The sequence below is a fragment of the Zootermopsis nevadensis genome, unplaced genomic scaffold (genome assembly GCF_977971745.1).
Source record: "Zootermopsis nevadensis isolate Lab colony 2312 unplaced genomic scaffold, Znev_1.0 Znev_ptg000030l, whole genome shotgun sequence".
Classification (NCBI taxonomy): domain Eukaryota; kingdom Metazoa; phylum Arthropoda; class Insecta; order Blattodea; family Termopsidae; genus Zootermopsis; species Zootermopsis nevadensis.
Window position 1 is genome coordinate 248,002 of NW_028259162.1, and position 18,856 is coordinate 266,857.

Genomic DNA, 18,856 nt, shown 5'->3' on the forward strand with positions numbered 1-18,856 from the left:
TAGGCATGAGTTACGATGTTACTGGAGCAACTGAAACAGAATTCAGAATCCAACGAACTCCAGAACAGGCAACGGGAAGACGGGAAAGGCGAACAGTTCTCAGTCTCGCCACGTCAAACGCGTCTCTGAAAGGTTGATCAATTCTGAGAACAGATAGCGACCGATAGCCGTATCTCTGTAACTGATACGATGGGATTTAGTTGCAATCGACTTTTATCATCTGCTCGCGGAATCAGTGATGGAGGATCAGTTCGCAATTTCCGTGGTCCCTTGTTTTCTGGAAGCCACAGAATGGTTCTGGGGCGCGGTGCTAATATTGCTGCTCAAAATCGGCTGTGTAGAATCAAACCCCGGACCACGTACTAACGAGGTAATTGCAAACCCAAATTGGACTCGTGTGTGCGACGCCAAATTCCAATGGCGTCGGGTACATGTACCTCGCTATCATGCGTGCAGATATCGCAGGGTTCGTTCCTGAGAAGACAACTGAACACTGAATTTCAATTTCATATTGCAGGCACGTCGAACACAGCCTAGGACACACTACGGCAGCATGGAGAGCAGGTGAGCTTTAATCTAAAATATTAGAACTACAAGATACCTCAAAGCGTACACGCATTCAAAAACCCGTGATGACTATAGAATTATAAATTCATTCGCTGTTAAATTAACGGCATGTAAGTACCCCTTGAATTTGAACTTAATCGAACTTCAAAGCATTCAGTGCCATGACGCAATCACATCTAATACGGAACTCTGTGCATGAATCTAGAACAGTCTAAAGTTCGAAATATATCTCGCCGACGTGTTCCCCTCTGTGAGCGCAAGCAAGCGTCAATGTTTTCTGACGCAAAATAAAATTTTAAAAGGCTGGCTTTGGTGCCGAATTATGGTGGACAAAAACGAATCTCAAAGTCACACGGAAAGAGTCGATTTCAGACAAAATCTCACTTGGAAAGAATCAGCAGGTTCGGACCCCGCGCGTGGTTCGACATTGCAAGGGCGCGAAATGTCCAAAATGCGTTCACTTTAAGCTTTGTTGCAGGCACGGCAGGCAGTGGGCCCAGCACCAAGCGGTCGCAGCCCCATCAGGTAAGTGTGGTCGCTGTTAACTAGTGTTTTCGTGTTCCGGGCCACGGGTTAAGACCACGTTGAGGGCAATGTCTGAATGTCCAACAGTGTGCTGGCCGTTCATGTGGTGGTGTCGCAATGAGCCGCTACCAGACGAGGACGGATTTGTGAAACGCAGACCCGAGTCTGAGGACGACGACGACGACGACGAGCTCCTGGACGGACAGGAAGTGGAGCCGGTAAGTCGCGAGATCAGCAAATTGCATTGCATCAGAGACCGAAAGTTAAAGTTTGTGTTCGTCTGCACTTTCAAACAGGCAGATAAGTTTGTGCCCAGGTTCAGGAAAGATACTTGGCGCCGTCGCTTCAAATACTGTCAAAGAATTCTTTCTTCAACTGCAGCGCGTAAAGCTTCGTTGCTATGACAACGATAGGCTTGATATCCCGAACACTGGAGCGGAATTGCCTTGGCATTTGATATCCTAGCAGTCAGCTCGCTCTAAAGTTGAGATGCGCCATTAAATTCCCCCAGGAACAAGCCTGTAAGGAGTAACTTATTTTCCAGCTACCCTCACACTACCGAGAAAGCGAGGTGCAGCTTGAGAACGAGCTTCTGAAACAACAGGTTAAGCTTCTGAAGAGTGAGTTGGAACGCAACGGAGCGACTCTGGAGGAATCCCGGGCACTTCACAAGGAACTACAAGCAAAGATAGACGAAGCAGAACACAAGAAGGGGCAAAACTGCGCGCAGGAGACACTTGACAGGCTCAACAAAGAGTTTCAGCGACGCGGACAACTGGAACGAGAGCTAGAAAAAGAGGTTGAAGAACGAAAACAAGTGACTGCAACTCTCCAGGAGGAGATTCTGGAGCGACAAAGAGTGGAGCAGGACATGAGAATTCTGGCCCTGAACACAGAGGCTGAAAGAAGGGAACAGGAGATTCTGAGGCGGCAGCTGCAAGTCGCCATCGCCCTGGAAGTTCAGAAGCGCCAGGAACTGTCAGAAGAACTGGAACACGAGAAAACGCAAAGACACGAGCTCGAGATGCATTTGCAGGAGCTAGAGGCGGAGTTCAAGCAGGCGGACCTGAAGAGCGAGATGCTGCAGCAAGAACTCCGAGAGCAGCTGCGGGAGATGCAACGCGTCATGAGCATCCACGAGACGGACAGCAGCGAAATTCCTTCTGGCGACAGCGACGATGAGGGGTCACGTGACAACGAAACCAACAACGGCATCATCAATGACGACGAAAGGGAGGAAGTTCGTCGGCTTCTTCTGGAGGAATTTCAACGTCTGCAGTCCCGACAGCATCCGGACCAACCATCAGAAAATACAAATGCTGTAAGTATAATTCAAAATATTTCCACGCGGACGACCATTAAGGCCCCGAGAATTTACAACACGTCACATACCAAATTAAAGTATTACGTGTGCGATATATGCATGCTTCTACTGCACGCTTACCCAAACCCCTCGTAACAAATTTTAAAGTTTCAAAAATCTGTACCAAACAAAAACAAAATTGTCCGCTCTATTATTCTGACTTAAAATGTTCTGGATCGCCGGAACTCCGGGTGTGTCCGGTTATTTCTAACTGCGTGATTTTCCTCACACAATTATTCTTAAAGCATTTGAATTCGTGAGCATTAACGAGATAAAAGTTTATATTCAGTGAGTCGAATGCAGATGCTAATGACGATTTAGAACTCGCATCACGAAGCTAGGAATTCTAAAAATACCAACTCCATGGCGCAGTCCCCTTTGTGAAACTAACAGTAGCTTAGCTAGTAAAGAAAATGTATTATATCTGTGGAAGCCCAAGGTCCATTGCTGTGCTCAAAAGACCGTGTTACCGGAACCTTTCCCGAGGCAGACGAACTCAGTTCACGTCCTTACGCCATAGTTCTACAAGAAAAGTTTTGATATGACAAAATCATGCATTTTTATTCTCTCCATGCTTAAAACTTGTCAAACCGAACGTCGCGGCCGAGTGGTCGGTCAAAACTGCTGCTTCGCATTCGGGGGGGGCTTAGCAACAAAAGTGTATGAGCATTAAATATCTATATGAACAGGAATAACCATTAATGTTGTGTGGCTTTCAGCTTGCACTCGCCCCTCCGAATACAACTGAAGCAAATGACTCCAAAATGGGCCCTCAATCCCAACATTCTGGTCTCACGCGCACAAATTCTGAGCAAGAGCCGGACCTCGAAGCCGACGCAACTGAGGAGGACACAGCAGAAGGCGTTCGGATGCCAGCGTATGGAGACTGGCTCACACGACAGTGGAATATCCCGGGCACATGCAGCACTGCCGATTCCGAAGGTTGCACGTCGCGAAAACGCGATTACTCGGACATTCTTGGCGAAAAAGTTAATTTTCAGGGCCAAGATGTCACCGTGTCCTCGTTACTTGGAGAAGCCATTCAGCCAGAAACAGAACCTCTTCTAAAAGCATTTCGCGAGGCCCTAAGTACGGGAAAGAGACCCATTATTGGAGGTGGGTGTGCTTCTGATGCGGGGTACTACGCCCCTCGCACACTACAAAGGAAGACCTACGTCCGCGGGGACATTTTCAGACACAGAACGAGCAAGCTCTCAACGGCGATTGCAGTCAGTGGGATGACGAGGCAGCAACTTCAAGAAGCAGTCACACCAGGTGAGAGCATACGCCAGTTCGACGAGGGCTCGGGGGTTGAGACTGCAGGTCCGAGGTTCATTTTACTCGACAAATTGACAGCGGCGCATAATTACAGCGATCTCTGCAAAAGAGCGGGCAACTTTAAAGCAATCCACTGGCTTTCGAATGAACCTGGTGGATTAGAATGGAAGAAATCTTCAGGCAGCATCGAAGTAATACAGCAATACATAGATCCAGAGAAGAGCAAGGAATTTGAGTCAGTCACAGACATGGAAGGTGAGGCGGTCGTCCTGACTGGTAACGATGGCGAAGGAAAATCTACGTATCTGACGAATTTGCGAACAGAAATGAACAGAAGTTCCCCTGCCACATGGGTCATCAGACTAAACTTGCACCAGCATGAAAGTGACACGGACAAATGCGACTTAACAGAGGCTCGTGCGACTGAATTGCTATCGTCGGCTGCTGGGTTAGAAACGCCACTGGAGAGAGCGTTGCTCAAGTACAGCCTGAAGACAACCAAGAATGTGGCAGTGCTTGTGGACGCGATGGGATTCCGCCGTAGGGATGACGACCTTGAATTGCTAAGGGTTCTGAAGGACATGAAGATGAAGAACTTGGTGATCGCGGCCCATCCACGTATAACCACTCTGATCGAAGATGCTCTTTCTGTGCTGGCCTTCACTTTAAAACCGCTGGCCAGAGACGAGTTGCAGGTCCTCATGACGAAATTCTGGGGAACAAATTCGAAGTCTACGGACGATACATTTTGCGTCGAATTTTCTACGGCGTTGCTAAATCTAATTGAAAAATCGTTTGTCATGGCGAAGTCACTCACACCGTTACATATCAAAATGGTAGCCCACGCTTTCGAAAAAGATTATGCGGCATCCTTAATGTCCAAAGTCATTGACTTGCCACAGTGCGTAGACATGACTGAAATATATGAGAAGTACGCGAGACGTGAACTCCAAAGGCCGACGAAGACTGGTGCCGGTTCCGACGAAGACTGGGCCACTTGTCTGAAGGACGTCACACATTCCGCAATGTTATCTGTGTTTCCTAAAGAAACTGTCAAACAATTCATTTCACGCGGAGGATCGGCAAGTGACGTCAGCGACCAGTTTGCGTTCCTCCACCGCAGTCTAAAAGACTACGTCGCAGCAAAATGGCTCGCAGAAAATTATCAGAGCCACAGATCGTTTATCCAAGATAAATATTTCGCGGCTGAGCTGCAATCAGTGTGGGCCATGTTCGACCGCATTCTCGCCACGCGGTGTGAACTGCACGCTTCAGTCTTGGCCAGAGACCCCCAGAGAGCGAAGGAATTGCTTTCCGGTGGATCTGATGCAAACGCGTTGGACAATGGCGGAAGAACTGCCCTGCACCTTGCGGCTATCCAAACAAAGTATCCCGCCGAGGGTGATCCTAAATGTGTCGAGATCGCATCGCTCCTAATCGATCACGGAGCAGATGTCTCGATTTCTGACACTGTACTGCAATGGACCGCGTTGCGTTATGCTGACAGGACAGGATCGTTGACCATGATAGACAGATTACTACGAGAAGGAGCAGAGAGCACTGACATGGAATGCACAGAACACAAACTTCTTACCCGCACTTCTTTGCAAGAGCTTGCAAGTAACGCCGCTTCGGACGGACTTGCACATCTGACGGCGTACATTCTGGGCACTGGCCTGGACGTCAACACGCCCCTTCATTCCAGGAAGTACTCCCACCAGCAGAACGGACTTGTACACATCGCATCTGAAAACGGCCACGCATCTCTGTTGGAGTTCCTCTTGGAAAGCAATGCCGACGTAAATCTGTGCAACTGGGACAGGAGTACGCCACTGCACTTGGCCTGCAGGCGAGGAAACAAAGACTGCGTTCTGATACTAGTGGACAGCCAGGCCAGTGTTAATCAGAGCAACAGGAACGGAGACACTCCTCTGCACGAAGCTGTCCGCTCGGGACACGGCGACGCTCTTCAGATCCTTCTGAGCAGAAATGCGGATGTGCACGTGTGTAACGAGTACGGCGATACGCCCCTGCACGTGGCATGCCAAGGCAACAATCTGACGGCAGTCAGTCAACTCATGCAGAGAAAGGCGGATGAGACCACCCGGAACAGAGGCCGAGACAGTCCTCTGGACTGTGCCGTATCGGGAGGCCACGTGGCACTGGTGAGGTACATGTTGACGAGGGATGGAGGAACAACCTTGCTCTGCGCGGACGGCGACGAGCGTACGCCATTACATCTGGCCGCGGCAAACGGCGATCCCCGGATGCTGGAGTGCTTGCTGCAAGAGACGCCTTGGGTGGATGTGAGCACAGCGGCAGGAGACACTGCCTTGCATGTCGCGTGTCTGCACGGAAACACGGATGCCACTGCGTTACTGCTGAAGGCAGGGGCTGAGATTAACAGAGCCAACAACTACGGGAATACTCCTCTACACCTTGCTTCAATGCGAGGTAATACGGACACCCTGAATGAGCTACTCAAACGCAACGCACACATCAACGCTTGTAACAACGAGGGCAACACGCCCCTACACATGGCATCTGCTCAAGGGAGAGCGGAAGCGGCACAGTGCTTAATAAAACACGGCGCCGACGTCGGTATCAAGAACCGCGAGAAAAACACGCCATTACAGCTGGCAGCAAGTAAGGGTGACCTGGAGGTCATAAGACACTTGACAGAAGCGAACTCCGATGTCAACGCCGTGAACACGAACGGGAACACAATTCTGCACCAGTCTGCAAGGAATGGGAGTGCAGACATCGTGAAACTCTTGCTGAGTACTGGTCGCTGTAATCTGGATGCAAAAGACGACAAAGGAGAAACGCCTCTGTTCGTGGCTGCCAGGAACGGATTCGCGGACATCGTGGAGAGTCTGGCGCTCTCTGGAGCGGACATCAATTTCCGAGCAGCCGACGGCGACGCTCCAATGCACGTAGCAGTCGAGAGCGGGAATGTGGAGCTGGTGAACAGACTCCGGGAGCTAGGAGCCGATTTAAACGTTCGTAATTCACTAGGGAACACTCCTCTTCACAGAGCGGTGTTCTGTAGTGACGAAGCAATGATACGGCACTTAGTCGAGATAAGGGTTCACAGACGCGTTGAGAATTCGGAGGGCGACACGCCTTTCGACCTGGCTGCTCGGATGGGGTTAAGTAACTCCATTCTTAAAATTCTCTAAAGAGAACTAAAATTCGCTTTTCGTCTAAATTTAGAGAGTGAACTCGAACACTGTAGTTTTTCTTTACGTGAAATAAATGTTGCTGTGTTTTGAATTGTAAAAATCGTCTCTTAGTCCATTACTCTCCCTAATATTACGACAGAATGAGGTATAAAGGTCAAAGAATAATCTCGACGAATTACGTCTTATCTCCTGGTTCATCAACATCCATACGATTACACTAAGCTTGGCCTGTGTTGGAACATTGGCGCATTAAAGTATTAAAGTTACTGATGGGGCAAGCTGTAAGCGGAAAACGTGCAGATTTACAGGACTGAGGGTCTGGCATCCCAGCACACGACTATCTGACGCTAATCTGACTAGAGGCTAAGCGGCCGCCAGCCGCGATTACACGACTTGCGAGCATTACGGTCGCAAGTGACGATCACCGACGGCACATCACATCTAGGAGCACGATATTCGGTCTGGTGCGACGTAATCATCTTAGCAACTCTTTTAACTCCTTTCTGTCCGTTGGGTTCAGAGACCCGAAACTTTTATCTCACGTATTCAAGACTCTTAACCCGTCACCAAGTCAGCGAACCGCTGAACCACACGCAAGTGTGTTTTCATATAACAAAATCATTTAAATTAATGTAACCCAAACTGACACAAGTGCACAAAACATTTTCCTACATTATCCACCCCCCCACCCCCTAGACGGGCAGCTTTCTTATTGGCGTGTTTAACGAAACTGAGCCAATCTAAACATTTTTCTATGTAAATTAGCAACGACAAGGAATGGCGAATTGTTACGAAGTACTGGCCTAACGTTTTTTTTCATGAACTGAGAAAAACCACGAAAACTCTGCACCAGGACCGCCGGTCCCCGGCTGTGTCCAAACGAATGATTGGATTTCGCCTGCCTTACCGACCTTCTCGTGGTCTTACTCAGTCTCTCAAAACGCAGCGCGTGGGTCCAAATTTCATTTTCAGTTCGCTGACGTCTCCGAAATCCTAGCAGCAAACAGACACAAAGAACAACGCGAGGGCAGATAAGATTACAGTTCGGGGTCAACAGCATCAGCAGAGGAGCAGCGAAATCTGTGAGGTTCAAGCGATTGGAGCGGACGGCCGCATTCGTGCACGAGAAGGTACGTTGAATTCACGATCACAAAGACGAGAACACAAATCCTGATTCGTCTTGGAAAATTTTAAAGTTAAAATTAGGAGGTTGACAACGTCAGAGAAATACGTCATCGTCACAAGTTGACGTTAATTGTACCTGGTGGGTCGCGTCATCTCACGAACAAAAGGTGCGAGGGTCAGCCCTTTCCTACTCCAGGTCAGTACAATAAGAGTTGTCGTCACTTACAATTGCCACTTGGTACTTTCAGAAATGGAACGCTGGTCGGGCAAGGTGGCCGTAGTGACGGGGGCGAGCTCTGGTATTGGAGCTGCAATAGCTCGGGATCTCGTTAAACACGGCCTGCAAGTCGTCGGTCTGGCCAGACGCGTCCACAGACTTGAGGTGAAATGGCGTGCACTTACAAGATTAAATACACGTATCAGTTTAGAATAAAACTGCACTAATTAATAATTAGTTTCTGCTGGATTTTAAAAATTGTATTTCGAGGAAAAAATATTTGATAGTAAATTCACTGCCAAATTTTTAAATGTACAGAGCCTTTCCAATTTTGAGAAATACTAACTGATGTGTGCCTTGGCATCAATAAAAATAATAAGCAGGAGAGAGCACAAATTACAACAAAACATTTTAAGCTCTTCACTCACATGCCTGGCGTGATTCTGATGTGATATTATCCAGGGTCACGTTGCAGCATCTCGACTGACGATCTCGTGATTTTCCTCAGCCCCTTCAGACGAATGCCTTTAAAATGGACGAGAACGCAATCAGATTCGATGTTCGTAATAATCGCCCTGTAATTCTGCGCCACGCTCCGTTCGACAGAGTGCTTGCATTATTTGTCTTCGCCAGGAATTGTCTGCCGAATTAAGCGCTGCACCCGGGAGGCTGCACCCCCTTAAATGTGACGTCACAAAAGAAACCGACGTCCTGATCTCATTCGCCTGGGTGAAACAGCAGCTCGGGGGCCTCGACATTCTCGTCAACAACGCCGGAGTATTTAACGAAACTGTGCTTCAAGGTAAGCAGTGACGGACGGACGACCCAATCGCCACTTTCTTTTATTCCAGCTCGAACGAAGCCCATTTATTCAAAATCTGCCCTGACCGATACGAGCTTCTTTTACTGCGTTAATCCCAGTAATCCTTGAACGAATTATTTAATGACGCTCTAAGAGCATCTGGAGTTATTTTGGCATTTGGGGAACGGCGCAAAGATATTGGATGCCAAGCTATGAAGATCCCCGAGAAAATCACGTCAGTGGGATTTGTTTCCGGAGTCTGGCGGTGTCACGGCATAAGACGAGTGCAGCCACGATGTTTTGTTCTATGTAACTTTCGATTGCTATCATTTGAACCAGGCCCAGGCCCATGCTGACATCAAGCTGTATGAATCTGTAACAAAATCCCTTCGTCTCGTTTCCTCATATCTCATCTGGTCCAGTTACAAGGAGTCACGCAAAGCTTTTGGTACACAAAGCCGCCTATTTGGCATTCAAGGATTTTGGCATCAAACAGGACAAAAATTGGACAAATTTAAATGTGTTTCTGCATGATCATAATTAATGTATGGGCACGTGAAGCCCAAACTCTCAGCACCTGATTTAAGTAGCTAGTTCATGCTCCCACCATGTTAACTCAAGATAAATGCCCTTGACAGTATTAAGGTTATGTTACTGTACCACTTGAAGAAATGTTGCTGCCTGAAGTTTCTTGGTTTTACAGATTTCAAAACAGAAGATTGGCTGCAAATGTTAAATGTGAACACTGTGGGGTTAACGCTTTGCACTAGGCAAGCTATTAAATCAATGAGGGAACGTGGAGTGAACGACGGACACGTAGTGTATATAAACAGGTAAGTGACCTCCATTTTCTTTCCTTATTTCACATGACAAACTAAACTGATTACGCACCTGAGAATCAATCATGAAATGGATTTACAGTTGAAAATTTATCCAAAGGATATTTAACACTGTTCAAATTTCCAAATTCAGGGCCCCATTTTCTTAGTTTTTGGGGTTTGACAATAAAACCGGTTTACAGCTACCTGGAATCATCACAGCTTCGATGTGTTTCTGCAGTGTTGATCCATCAATGCCAAGTTCTATCAACATGCTCATTTGCAAACTTTCTTCATGTTTGAGTGAGTTTCAAATAGACTTCACAGACTTGCATAATATGTATAATACTTACTGTCTATTGCAAATGTTGTGCAGTATCTTCAGTTGTGGTTCTGTCATCATGGCAAGAACAAGGGAGTTCATGAGTAAATTTACTGCCAGCTTTAAGACAGGCAAATTTATTACCTCTATGATTTCCTTCAACACCAATATAATGGCCTCACATGTTTTAAACACTACTTGGCTCAGTACTAGAGGCACTACTGAATTTCTAAATTTAAAATCTTAAAATGTTGTTTCCAGTATCCAAAAAAAGCATGGAGCAGCAGGAAGTCCTTGGCTAGTTGGGATGGCATTTTTCATTACAATGTCCTATTTTTCTATAAAAGGCATAACCACTTGTAATAATTAATTATAACCTAAAATACCTATGAACAAGAAATTAATATAAGCTCCTGCTTTATTTATTTATAATTACTTCAACAAATCATCACGGCTATATATATGTTGCTTCTTGAACCATTTTATCTATCGTTTTTTTCTTCCTTGGTAATAACAGTTAACGCCAAAATGTAACACAAACTTGCATTTTTGGTACTCATTTTCAACTTCAGTTAACCACAGAATTCACTATCACAAAATGAAGTTTGTGCAATGCCTGATTCGTGTATGGTCTACAAAATTGAATAATACTCATTGCGAAATATTTGCCTGTACAATATTGTACGTGTAGAAGCCCATAAGATACGAAATCGATAGGTACTATGTAGGCCCTGGTATACCCTGTGGGTTCTACCGTCAATTGGAGCAAACCACTGAGCCTAACCTACAAAAATAATTCTGTTTTAGTATACTTTTTTAATATGATTACCAAGACTGTAGCTTTGTATATTACGTAGCTAAAATGGCATAAAATCACAAAAAAATAATATTTACCTCATAAAGTAAGTGCTCATCAAAACAAAACTTCACTAACACACCTACTACTTCACTACACATAAACTTTCCCGCTACTGATTGTTACGTCCAGCGCTGCCAATATATCGCCCCTGTAAATACAATTACCTGAAGAGGGCATTTTCAGTTCTTCAATAAGCACCGTTTTCAAAATATATGGGTAATATTCCCTCTTTCAATTTGGGACATCCTTAGTTCAGAATTTGGCTCACAAAATATCCTGTCTGAGGATTTTCTTAGTTTCCTTATTATTCTAAGCAAGTGCTGGGAAAGTACATCACCTTAAAATAGGTTAGGACTTCGATGTATGAAGTGAAGCTTACGCGGCGACTGAAATTGATTAAAGATTCTCGGGCTAAAAGTCACGTCAGGTGGCAGAGATTGTTCTCGAAAAATTGGCAGAAGATATGGTTTGTTCATCGTTCAGCCACCTGACGCGGCTTGTAGCACAAGAATCTTTCATCATTAGGACTTCCTTCATGCATATCCTTTCCAAAACGTAATTCACAAACCATACTGTCATCAATCTTACATAATCAATGAAGCTGATAGTTTCACTAAATAAATAAACAATTTATCAATCTGCTTCATGTATCTGGCAAGACAGGAAAGCAACAAAGATAGCGTGCCTGCCAGTCAAGATGCAAACCAAAGACCTCCATAGCACAACAGGATTTACATTACAATACCGACTATGATGGCACAGACATTGACAACCATTGTAATTATAATTATTATATTTTCTCTAGCTTTCTAGGGCATACTATGTCAAATAGCCCTGGATTTAACATGTATGCAACCACAAAGCATGCAACAACTGCCTTGGCTGAGAGTCTCAGGAGAGAATTACTACAACTGAAAACACAAATTAGGGTATCGGTGAGTTCAAATGCTAACTAGTCTGTGTGCTGTATTACCTGGCTATTCACTCCTCTGTGATCTCTTGTTCATTATTTAAAAAAAACTACTTTTACAACGTAGTACCCAATGACTTTACCCCCTTTGCTACTCTATTGTTTTGACATTGTTGTGGATTCTTTGGACTATTCTGAAGCAATTTATATTACAATTATTCTTCTAATGGGATGGACAACTCTGATCACTCTCTATCAGTGTTCCACAACCCTTTTTCATCCATGGCATACCCTAATTTGTCAAAGATGTCACCTCACAAAAAGGGGGTATGAAACTTCACATGACCATAAGAGTGTGCACATATGAAAACAAAACATAATGTGTTGTATAAAACTATCAATGATGAACCAGCATATATGTGTGTGTGTACACAGCATGGGAAAAATGGCGCACAATAACAATGGAAATGGGTAGGAAACCTCAAACCAAAATGAAAATGTAAAAGGAAGCATTCTCTAGAAGGAATTTTTACATAACCATCAAATGGGGCAAGCACATTAATCACAATGTGGGAGGGCCAATGGTTTAGGACGTGATGTACAGAACAGGAAATACAAAGATAGCTCCATGATACTGGGCATTAAAGCAGACCATAATTAAATGCTAGGGCTTAAAACCCAAGTTGTAAGGACTGTTGTTTAAATTTATGTTGGCAGTATTAAAGCATATCCAATAGATGGAATGCCCTGATTTTGGCAAAGAACGTGTCAACTTGTCATTAATCATGTGATGTTACACACCTTAACAAGCCTTGACCACCCGTATAATTACATTGGAATCCACAGAGTATCAGCCCTGGATTGGTGAGGACGGAGATGCTGAGTGCTGGTATCACCAGGACCGTGGGTCCTGACATATACAACACAGTGAACTGTTTAGAACCTAATGATGTTTCAAATGCTGTAGCATATGTTCTTGGGACACCCCCACATGTCCAGGTAATATGAGCTTCTCTCTACACACAATACAAGTAATTACCACATAACAAATCAAATATTAATTATGGGTATCTTTCTTATTTCAGATACAAGAACTCATTCTTCTTCCAACTGGACAGTCTTAAAGAATATTAAAAAAGAATCTTATTGCCATCACTTCCAGTACTCAACAAAATGACTGTAAAAGCAGACTTATTTCATAGTTACACAACTGTCTCATCCCAGCACCCAGCAATAACTGCATGACTCACTACCATGTGCTCAAAGACTTACCACACAAATCTAGTATAAACAATAAACTACATTATAAGAGGTGCTGAAAATGCAGACATACACTCTCTGTATTTATAATTGTTATTATTTTTCATATTGTTAAAGAAAAGATATTGTTATAAGCAATGACTACCGACCCCAAAACATACTAATCAAGTGAAGGATTTCTGAAGAGCTACAAGAAAATATAATTATTTATGTGTGTTATAGTTATGTATAAAATATTATTAATAAAGGAAAATACCCTGCTCATACTTCATTCTTTTAAATAATCATATTTATAATTTATAAGAAGCATTCATTAGATGACATGATACCAGTTACTGGATAAAGATATTACACACTGATACTGATAGGAAATTACATATATAAGCCCATTACACTCAATATCTTTTACTTCCTAGTAAACACTTATCAGCATTCATTTCATATTTTGTTATTACAGGTTGTTCCCTTACCTTCTAACATGTCGGTAAAGGGGGTTATTTCCTGCAAACAGCTTGCAGTGGTGATATTAAACAAAGAGGGAATTTATGCAAAAAAATATATATTCTTTATAAGCCACTCTTGACTGACGACTGTCCGCAATACTATTTAAGACGTCTATTTCCTGCTGCATGAATCGACGTATTCATCCTCTCCGTGAGGACAGTCATCATGGTTGTCACACAGCCATGCTCTTGGAACACAGTGCGGCCATTCATCTTCATCCAATGAATTGTAGCACTGAAATTACAAAGGAAACTGTGACTGACTGATTCACTGTTTGATAAATTTCACAGGAATATCTGGAAATATCCTCAAGTTCATCAAACACCTTCAAATTTAAATATTAAAGTCACATTGTATAATTGTACTATCTAAATATTGGAATATGGCATTATTACACAAAAAAAATAAACATGGGATTATGACAGAACGTGTTATGTCCGTTGTGTACATATTTGATATAATTCACATTCTGTTAATTTGAGCTGCTCCTGCATTCAGCTGATTTGTTGCCATTACACTACTTTCTTAAGTGCTTAAAACATCAGATTATTATTCAAAGGGTTGTACGTTTGATCCCAGCCAGTGCCACAAGAAACTAAACAACCATAAGAGGACTGTCAGTACAATGCCAACCAATAGTATGAAGACCATAAATATATTGTGTTTAGCCTCACCTGGAATTCGAATTTGGGGTCACAATCATTGTGTGGTGAGTGGTGATCACAGTCAATCTCATCAGACCCATCAATACAATCGTGATCCTCATCACACACTAAACTATACGCTACGCAGTCACCGCCTTCATGACAGCGGAATTCACATGACGAGTGACATCTGTCTGGATCCTCATCTGACCTATCAGCAACAAGAGTACGGAGTATGAAGTCAGAACTGACACAGAAAACAAAGCTCCGACATACATATTTTTATACTAGCAGAGTTCCCGCAGTGGTACTGTAGGGAAATCTGACAAACGTTTAAATTTCCTATCAATCGTTGTCACCTGAAAGCTTATCGCAGGCCTGATCATTTGAAACACGGCAAGACATAAAAAACACCAACCCATCGAGGCAGTCTCTTCGGCCATCACACAGCAACTCTGGGGAGAGACAAGTTGTGACACCTCGCATTCTGCAGTACAGTTCATCCCTTCCACAGCTAACACACTGTGCCTCATCATCACCTCCTGGAAACAATGAGTTTTTGGTGCATTAAAGGAGTCTGATATCGTTCTCCTAGACACAAGGAAATCACTAATTACGAAACCTAATCACAGCCAGTAGTTCTCTAGCCTGTCCACATCTGAATCAAAGAAGAACCTGTTTCTGCTTACCTTTACAGTCAGCGTCCCCATCACACACCCAGTGCAGAGGTACACAAACATTATCTTCACAAGGGAACCCATCAAATGGACGTCCATCATCTCCATAACACACGACCGTCTGTGAACCCCTCAGTGTTCTCCAGAGCTTGTTTCTTGCTAATGGTTCAAATTGTTGCCTTGGTGATAAACTGATATTGTGGTTGAGATTATACGGTAGAAGAAAGCTTCTAGGAAACCAAAGTGGTACAGAAGCCAGTGGAACAATCCTAAAGAAGAACACAAGTAGTATGAATGAAAGGAGTGTAAAATGGCAGTGTTATGAATACTATTAGTATTACTAATTCCCCATCGCAAAGGCACATTTAGTAAGTTTACTGAACACTGTGGCCCAGTCATTGGCAATCCTGCACTTTGTATTCATGAGGTCTTGAGTTGAAATCTCAGTCCACAGGCCAGCTTTCCTGACTGAGATTTCTGCCATTTTCCTCAGTCCTTCCAGGGAAATACTGGGGTATTGATAAATACATTATATTTGTCTGTTAAATCTTTAACAAAGCGCAACCATCCTCTTAACTTGAAGTGCATATGACACTTGGTATTGACATATACAAACCACTAATCCACTTCAAGTGTTTAACAGAGAGAGAAATTATTCACACAAATCGGGGGGGGGGATACTGACAAGTATGGTGTTTCTCGCTGAAACAGCCCTGTGGACACGTCTGTCTGCTGTTCATTCTTCATACTGCGACTACCATGAGGAAGAGGTGAAGAGTCGACCAAAGTTGCAACTTGCAGAATGCAGAGGAAAATGGCTGCTACTGGCATTTTTGGCATATAATTTTCTTTGTTGGTTCCTAGCATGTCGCAGTGTTCCTTGCTGAAAGAAAAGAAAATTATCTGACAGTACATAAAAGTATGTCTACTGGGGGGGGGGGGGAATGCACTTTGCACAACTTAAATTATAAAAGAAAGGAAGTCATACTTACCTCTTAAAGACTCAACAAACAGCTGAGTGGAACAAACCAGACACTTAAAAGGTCCAAAGAAGATCAAGAATTGTCAACACTACAAGTAAGAAGATACTAGTGTCAGAAACCACATTTTACTGCTCACAGATTGAAGCGTTCACTTCTGGCAAACACAAAACTTTGAGAACCAACCACCATGACCACCATTTTCACGATCATACTCTCACCGTGACTAACAGAATCCACTCTGTGGGTGTCCATACATCAGGAATGAATTCAACAGCCATGCAAAGGTGAGCAGAAGACACATCATCACAGCCCAAACTGAAGGCACCAAATGCAACAAACCATATTGTAATGTGCCATGGTGACAATCACTGCTTATCATTATTATTATGTGTTATGTGCATAAAATGAGCACATACAGCACTAATCATGATTCAACTTGAGAATCACTTGACAGATTTAGATAACATTTAGAATGGGCGTTATGCTGTAAAATCTCGCTTTCTAACTTTGTACACTGGATAATACAGTGTAAGTTCCTTACCTTGTTTGTTAATATGAAACCACAGAGCAGATCAGTACCTGACAGTGTAGTGCTGTAGCATCCACTTGGAACGCTCACAAAGTGTGGTGCTTACAGAACCTTCCATTGATACACTGCAGGCCTAAAATACAGGATGATTAAAAAGTAATATTATAACATTATAAAATATGACCCCATATTGTCATCAGTTAATAATTTAGTACTGCATGAGAAACATAACTTTAAAATTATGCACCAACACAATTTCCATATTGCCTCCCATCACACCTAGCTGAAGACTATTGTGTAACTGTACCTTCCACATTACGTTTACTCTCGTTCTGTACCCAGTACTAGTTAAAGAGATTCTATGTTTATGACCACTTTCTATACATGAAAGCCAGAATTTTCTCTTAACACTCTTCAAAGGGCTCACTACATGACACTGAACAAATCGGCAAATCAGACTCATAGGGCAGCAACGAGCAAGACAAATCTGAATGCTTTCTCTCTCCTTCCATACCCCTGCCTACTTACCATTTATGATTATCTTTCCATCTAATTCAAACATAACTCCACAGTAGTGCATTATACAATCTAAGTTCAAACAAACCTTACGCACATACAAAATTAAATGAATGACAACAAAATCACTCGTGTTCATACTTTGCACAGTGAGGTGGTAAATCATTTTTCTGGTCACCCAGTTGATATACTGTAAGAACAATAGACTGGCAGCTACTCAGTCTGAGATGAAGAAGTGTGAATAAAAAAACTGTTCCTCCTCATAGACTCTGAAGCTACAAAAGAAATCCAATCAACAGCCAAGGTCAACCAAAAGGAACAATGACCAGATTGCATTCTGGGAGACTTATCTTACAGGCTTCAAGATATACAATACTTCTGAATTCTACGGAGCAGAAGCTGAGAGTCATTGAGCTAGCTAAGGAATTCCCCATCTTTTATGGAACTTGAAGGTTCAATACTGCCACACCTTCTTTCTGTATGATCCATATTAATACGATCCTCCAACATATATATTGGCAAATTGTTATGTATTTAGAAGGTCAGTGACTTCTTTTTGTAAACTGTTACGCACAACCAAACCCTTGTCTGCAAATACCAATATATTTGAAGCTACCCTCAAATCTTCGGGTAGTCTCCATCTGTAATCTGAGGACATGAAGAAGTGTCTCAAATAAACGTGTTATGAGATGAGGTACTTCATAATTTGGGCTGGTGGTAATAAGAGTGATGTAAATCACTTTTTTATAGGGAACAAATTAAAGTTTAAAAAGTTGTGTCCGAGAGATGGGAGGGTGGGGCACAGAGGATAAATGGAGATGAGAAATGTTTTAAACATTTGAATTTTAAAAACTAAAGAGAAGAGACCACTTTGAAGACCTAGGAAAAGAAGGAAGGATAATACAAAACTGGGTGATTATTTATCTCATTTGAATTTCTTTTAGCCAAGAGTTTCTACTTGTCATAAACTCCTTCCATTGAAAGGAATTTCTCACAATTAACCATCTGCCTGGCACCCATCAAGTGTGGAATGTGCCTTCCTTGATAGCGGCACCGTGGAAACACCCATGCTCTGTCAGGAAGAAAAGTTCCCTAATTTTTATTCTGCACTGATATACCATCTTCTAGCTACTACCAATCAGGTGTTTTAGGATCCCTTTAACTGAGACTCTCATCAGCCAATGAGATTAGAGAGTTCAGTATGAGCCTCCCCATAAACTATGGCAAACAGATAAAATGTTATCGCTCACAGCCACATAAAATGGCAATAATATCACAGCATCCATCACACATCAGTTTACATTCCAAAGCTAAACCTGTTTTCAAGGTTACAATGTCTTGTTCCAGTGGGTTTTTTTTTACAATGTTTACAGCAGATGGATGGGCATGGTGTAGATGACAGGCTGAACATGAACAGTGAACTGGAACAGATGGGGAAGGAAGCGGACACACCCTATTTTAAGTATTCACCTGGAACATAAAGACAAGCTATAAAAACCCTCAGTAAGGAGAAATACAAGTCAGCAATAATTTGAACCAAAATTAAGGCACATGCGCAACTGCTCGGTCGGCTGCAACACCCTGTGACGAGATGAAGATGAGGCACGGACAAGTAAATATATACAGCAAAGAATTCCTTTTGGCGCAAAGGAAAATAGGGAAAGTTGTATACTGAAATTAAATTAAATTTCATATATACATTCATCTTTATTATCCTCATCTACTCAAAATGAATTACTCTACAAGTTACTAGGATTTCATGGAGCAGAATA

General features: G+C 43.2%; 3 protein-coding genes across 9 annotated transcripts; 2 read left to right on the plus strand and 1 right to left on the minus strand.

Moving 5' to 3' along the window:
* Window positions 1-156: 156 nt before the first annotated feature.
* LOC110833063 (uncharacterized) lies at window positions 157-7,606 on the plus strand. Its single transcript, XM_087358391.1, has 6 exons — window positions 157-370; window positions 518-564; window positions 1,046-1,092; window positions 1,180-1,310; window positions 1,637-2,413; window positions 3,175-7,606. The coding sequence occupies exons 1-6, from the start codon at window positions 239-241 to the stop codon at window positions 6,913-6,915; spliced, it is 4,875 nt and encodes a 1,624-aa protein (XP_087214517.1). The 5' UTR covers window positions 157-238; the 3' UTR covers window positions 6,916-7,606.
* A 311-nt stretch (window positions 7,607-7,917) lies between these two features.
* On the plus strand, window positions 7,918-13,497 carry LOC110833062 (farnesol dehydrogenase-like). Of its 3 annotated transcripts, none has more exons than XM_087358407.1 (7): window positions 7,918-8,048; window positions 8,292-8,425; window positions 8,894-9,062; window positions 9,766-9,895; window positions 11,867-11,996; window positions 12,818-12,970; window positions 13,057-13,497. In XM_087358407.1, the coding sequence occupies exons 2-7, from the start codon at window positions 8,294-8,296 to the stop codon at window positions 13,093-13,095; spliced, it is 753 nt and encodes a 250-aa protein (XP_087214533.1). In that variant the 5' UTR covers window positions 7,918-8,048; window positions 8,292-8,293; the 3' UTR covers window positions 13,096-13,497. The 3 variants fall into 3 exon arrangements, with proteins under 3 accessions (XP_087214533.1, XP_087214535.1, XP_087214534.1); XM_087358409.1 differs by having other exon boundaries at window positions 8,044-8,182; XM_087358408.1 differs by lacking the exon at window positions 7,918-8,048 and adding an exon at window positions 8,055-8,210.
* Window positions 13,498-13,620: 123 nt separating this feature from the next.
* Window positions 13,621-18,741, minus strand: LOC110833045 (uncharacterized). Of its 5 annotated transcripts, XM_087358403.1 has the most exons (7): window positions 16,581-18,741; window positions 16,049-16,127; window positions 15,742-15,939; window positions 15,069-15,325; window positions 14,798-14,921; window positions 14,410-14,590; window positions 13,621-13,969 (listed from the first exon to the last, which is right to left on the minus strand). In XM_087358403.1, exons 3-7 carry the CDS (start codon window positions 15,921-15,923, stop codon window positions 13,847-13,849), a joined length of 867 nt encoding a protein of 288 aa, XP_087214529.1. In that variant the 5' UTR covers window positions 15,924-15,939; window positions 16,049-16,127; window positions 16,581-18,741; the 3' UTR covers window positions 13,621-13,846. The 5 variants fall into 5 exon arrangements, 4 of the variants coding, with proteins under 4 accessions (XP_087214529.1, XP_087214530.1, XP_021926324.1 ...); XM_087358404.1 differs by lacking the exon at window positions 16,049-16,127; XM_022070632.2 differs by having other exon boundaries at window positions 16,049-18,741.
* Window positions 18,742-18,856: the final 115 nt, after the last annotated feature.

Bases quoted from the DNA above. Each gene is read 5' to 3' on its own strand.
- LOC110833063 (XM_087358391.1), top strand. From the start codon at position 239: ATGGAGGATCAGTTCGCAATTTCCGTGGTCCCTTGTTTTCTGGAAGCC. The intron at 1,093-1,179 runs GTAAGTGTGGTC...AATGTCCAACAG, and splicing joins AGCGGTCGCAGCCCCATCAG to TGTGCTGGCCGTTCATGTGG. The intron at 1,311-1,636 runs GTAAGTCGCGAG...CTTATTTTCCAG, and splicing joins ACGGACAGGAAGTGGAGCCG to CTACCCTCACACTACCGAGA.
- LOC110833062 (XM_087358407.1), top strand. From the start codon at position 8,294: ATGGAACGCTGGTCGGGCAAGGTGGCCGTAGTGACGGGGGCGAGCTCT. The intron at 9,896-11,866 runs GTAAGTGACCTC...TATTTTCTCTAG, and splicing joins CACGTAGTGTATATAAACAG to CTTTCTAGGGCATACTATGT. The intron at 12,971-13,056 runs GTAATATGAGCT...TTCTTATTTCAG, and splicing joins GGACACCCCCACATGTCCAG to ATACAAGAACTCATTCTTCT.
- LOC110833045 (XM_022070630.2), bottom strand. From the start codon at position 15,971: ATGTACTGTCAGATAATTTTCTTTTCTTTCAGCAAGGAACACTGCGAC. The intron at 15,326-15,741 runs GTCAGTATCCCC...GTTCTTCTTTAG, and splicing joins CAGCGAGAAACACCATACTT to GATTGTTCCACTGGCTTCTG. The intron at 13,970-14,409 runs GTGAGGCTAAAC...TTGTAATTTCAG, and splicing joins ACCCCAAATTCGAATTCCAG to TGCTACAATTCATTGGATGA.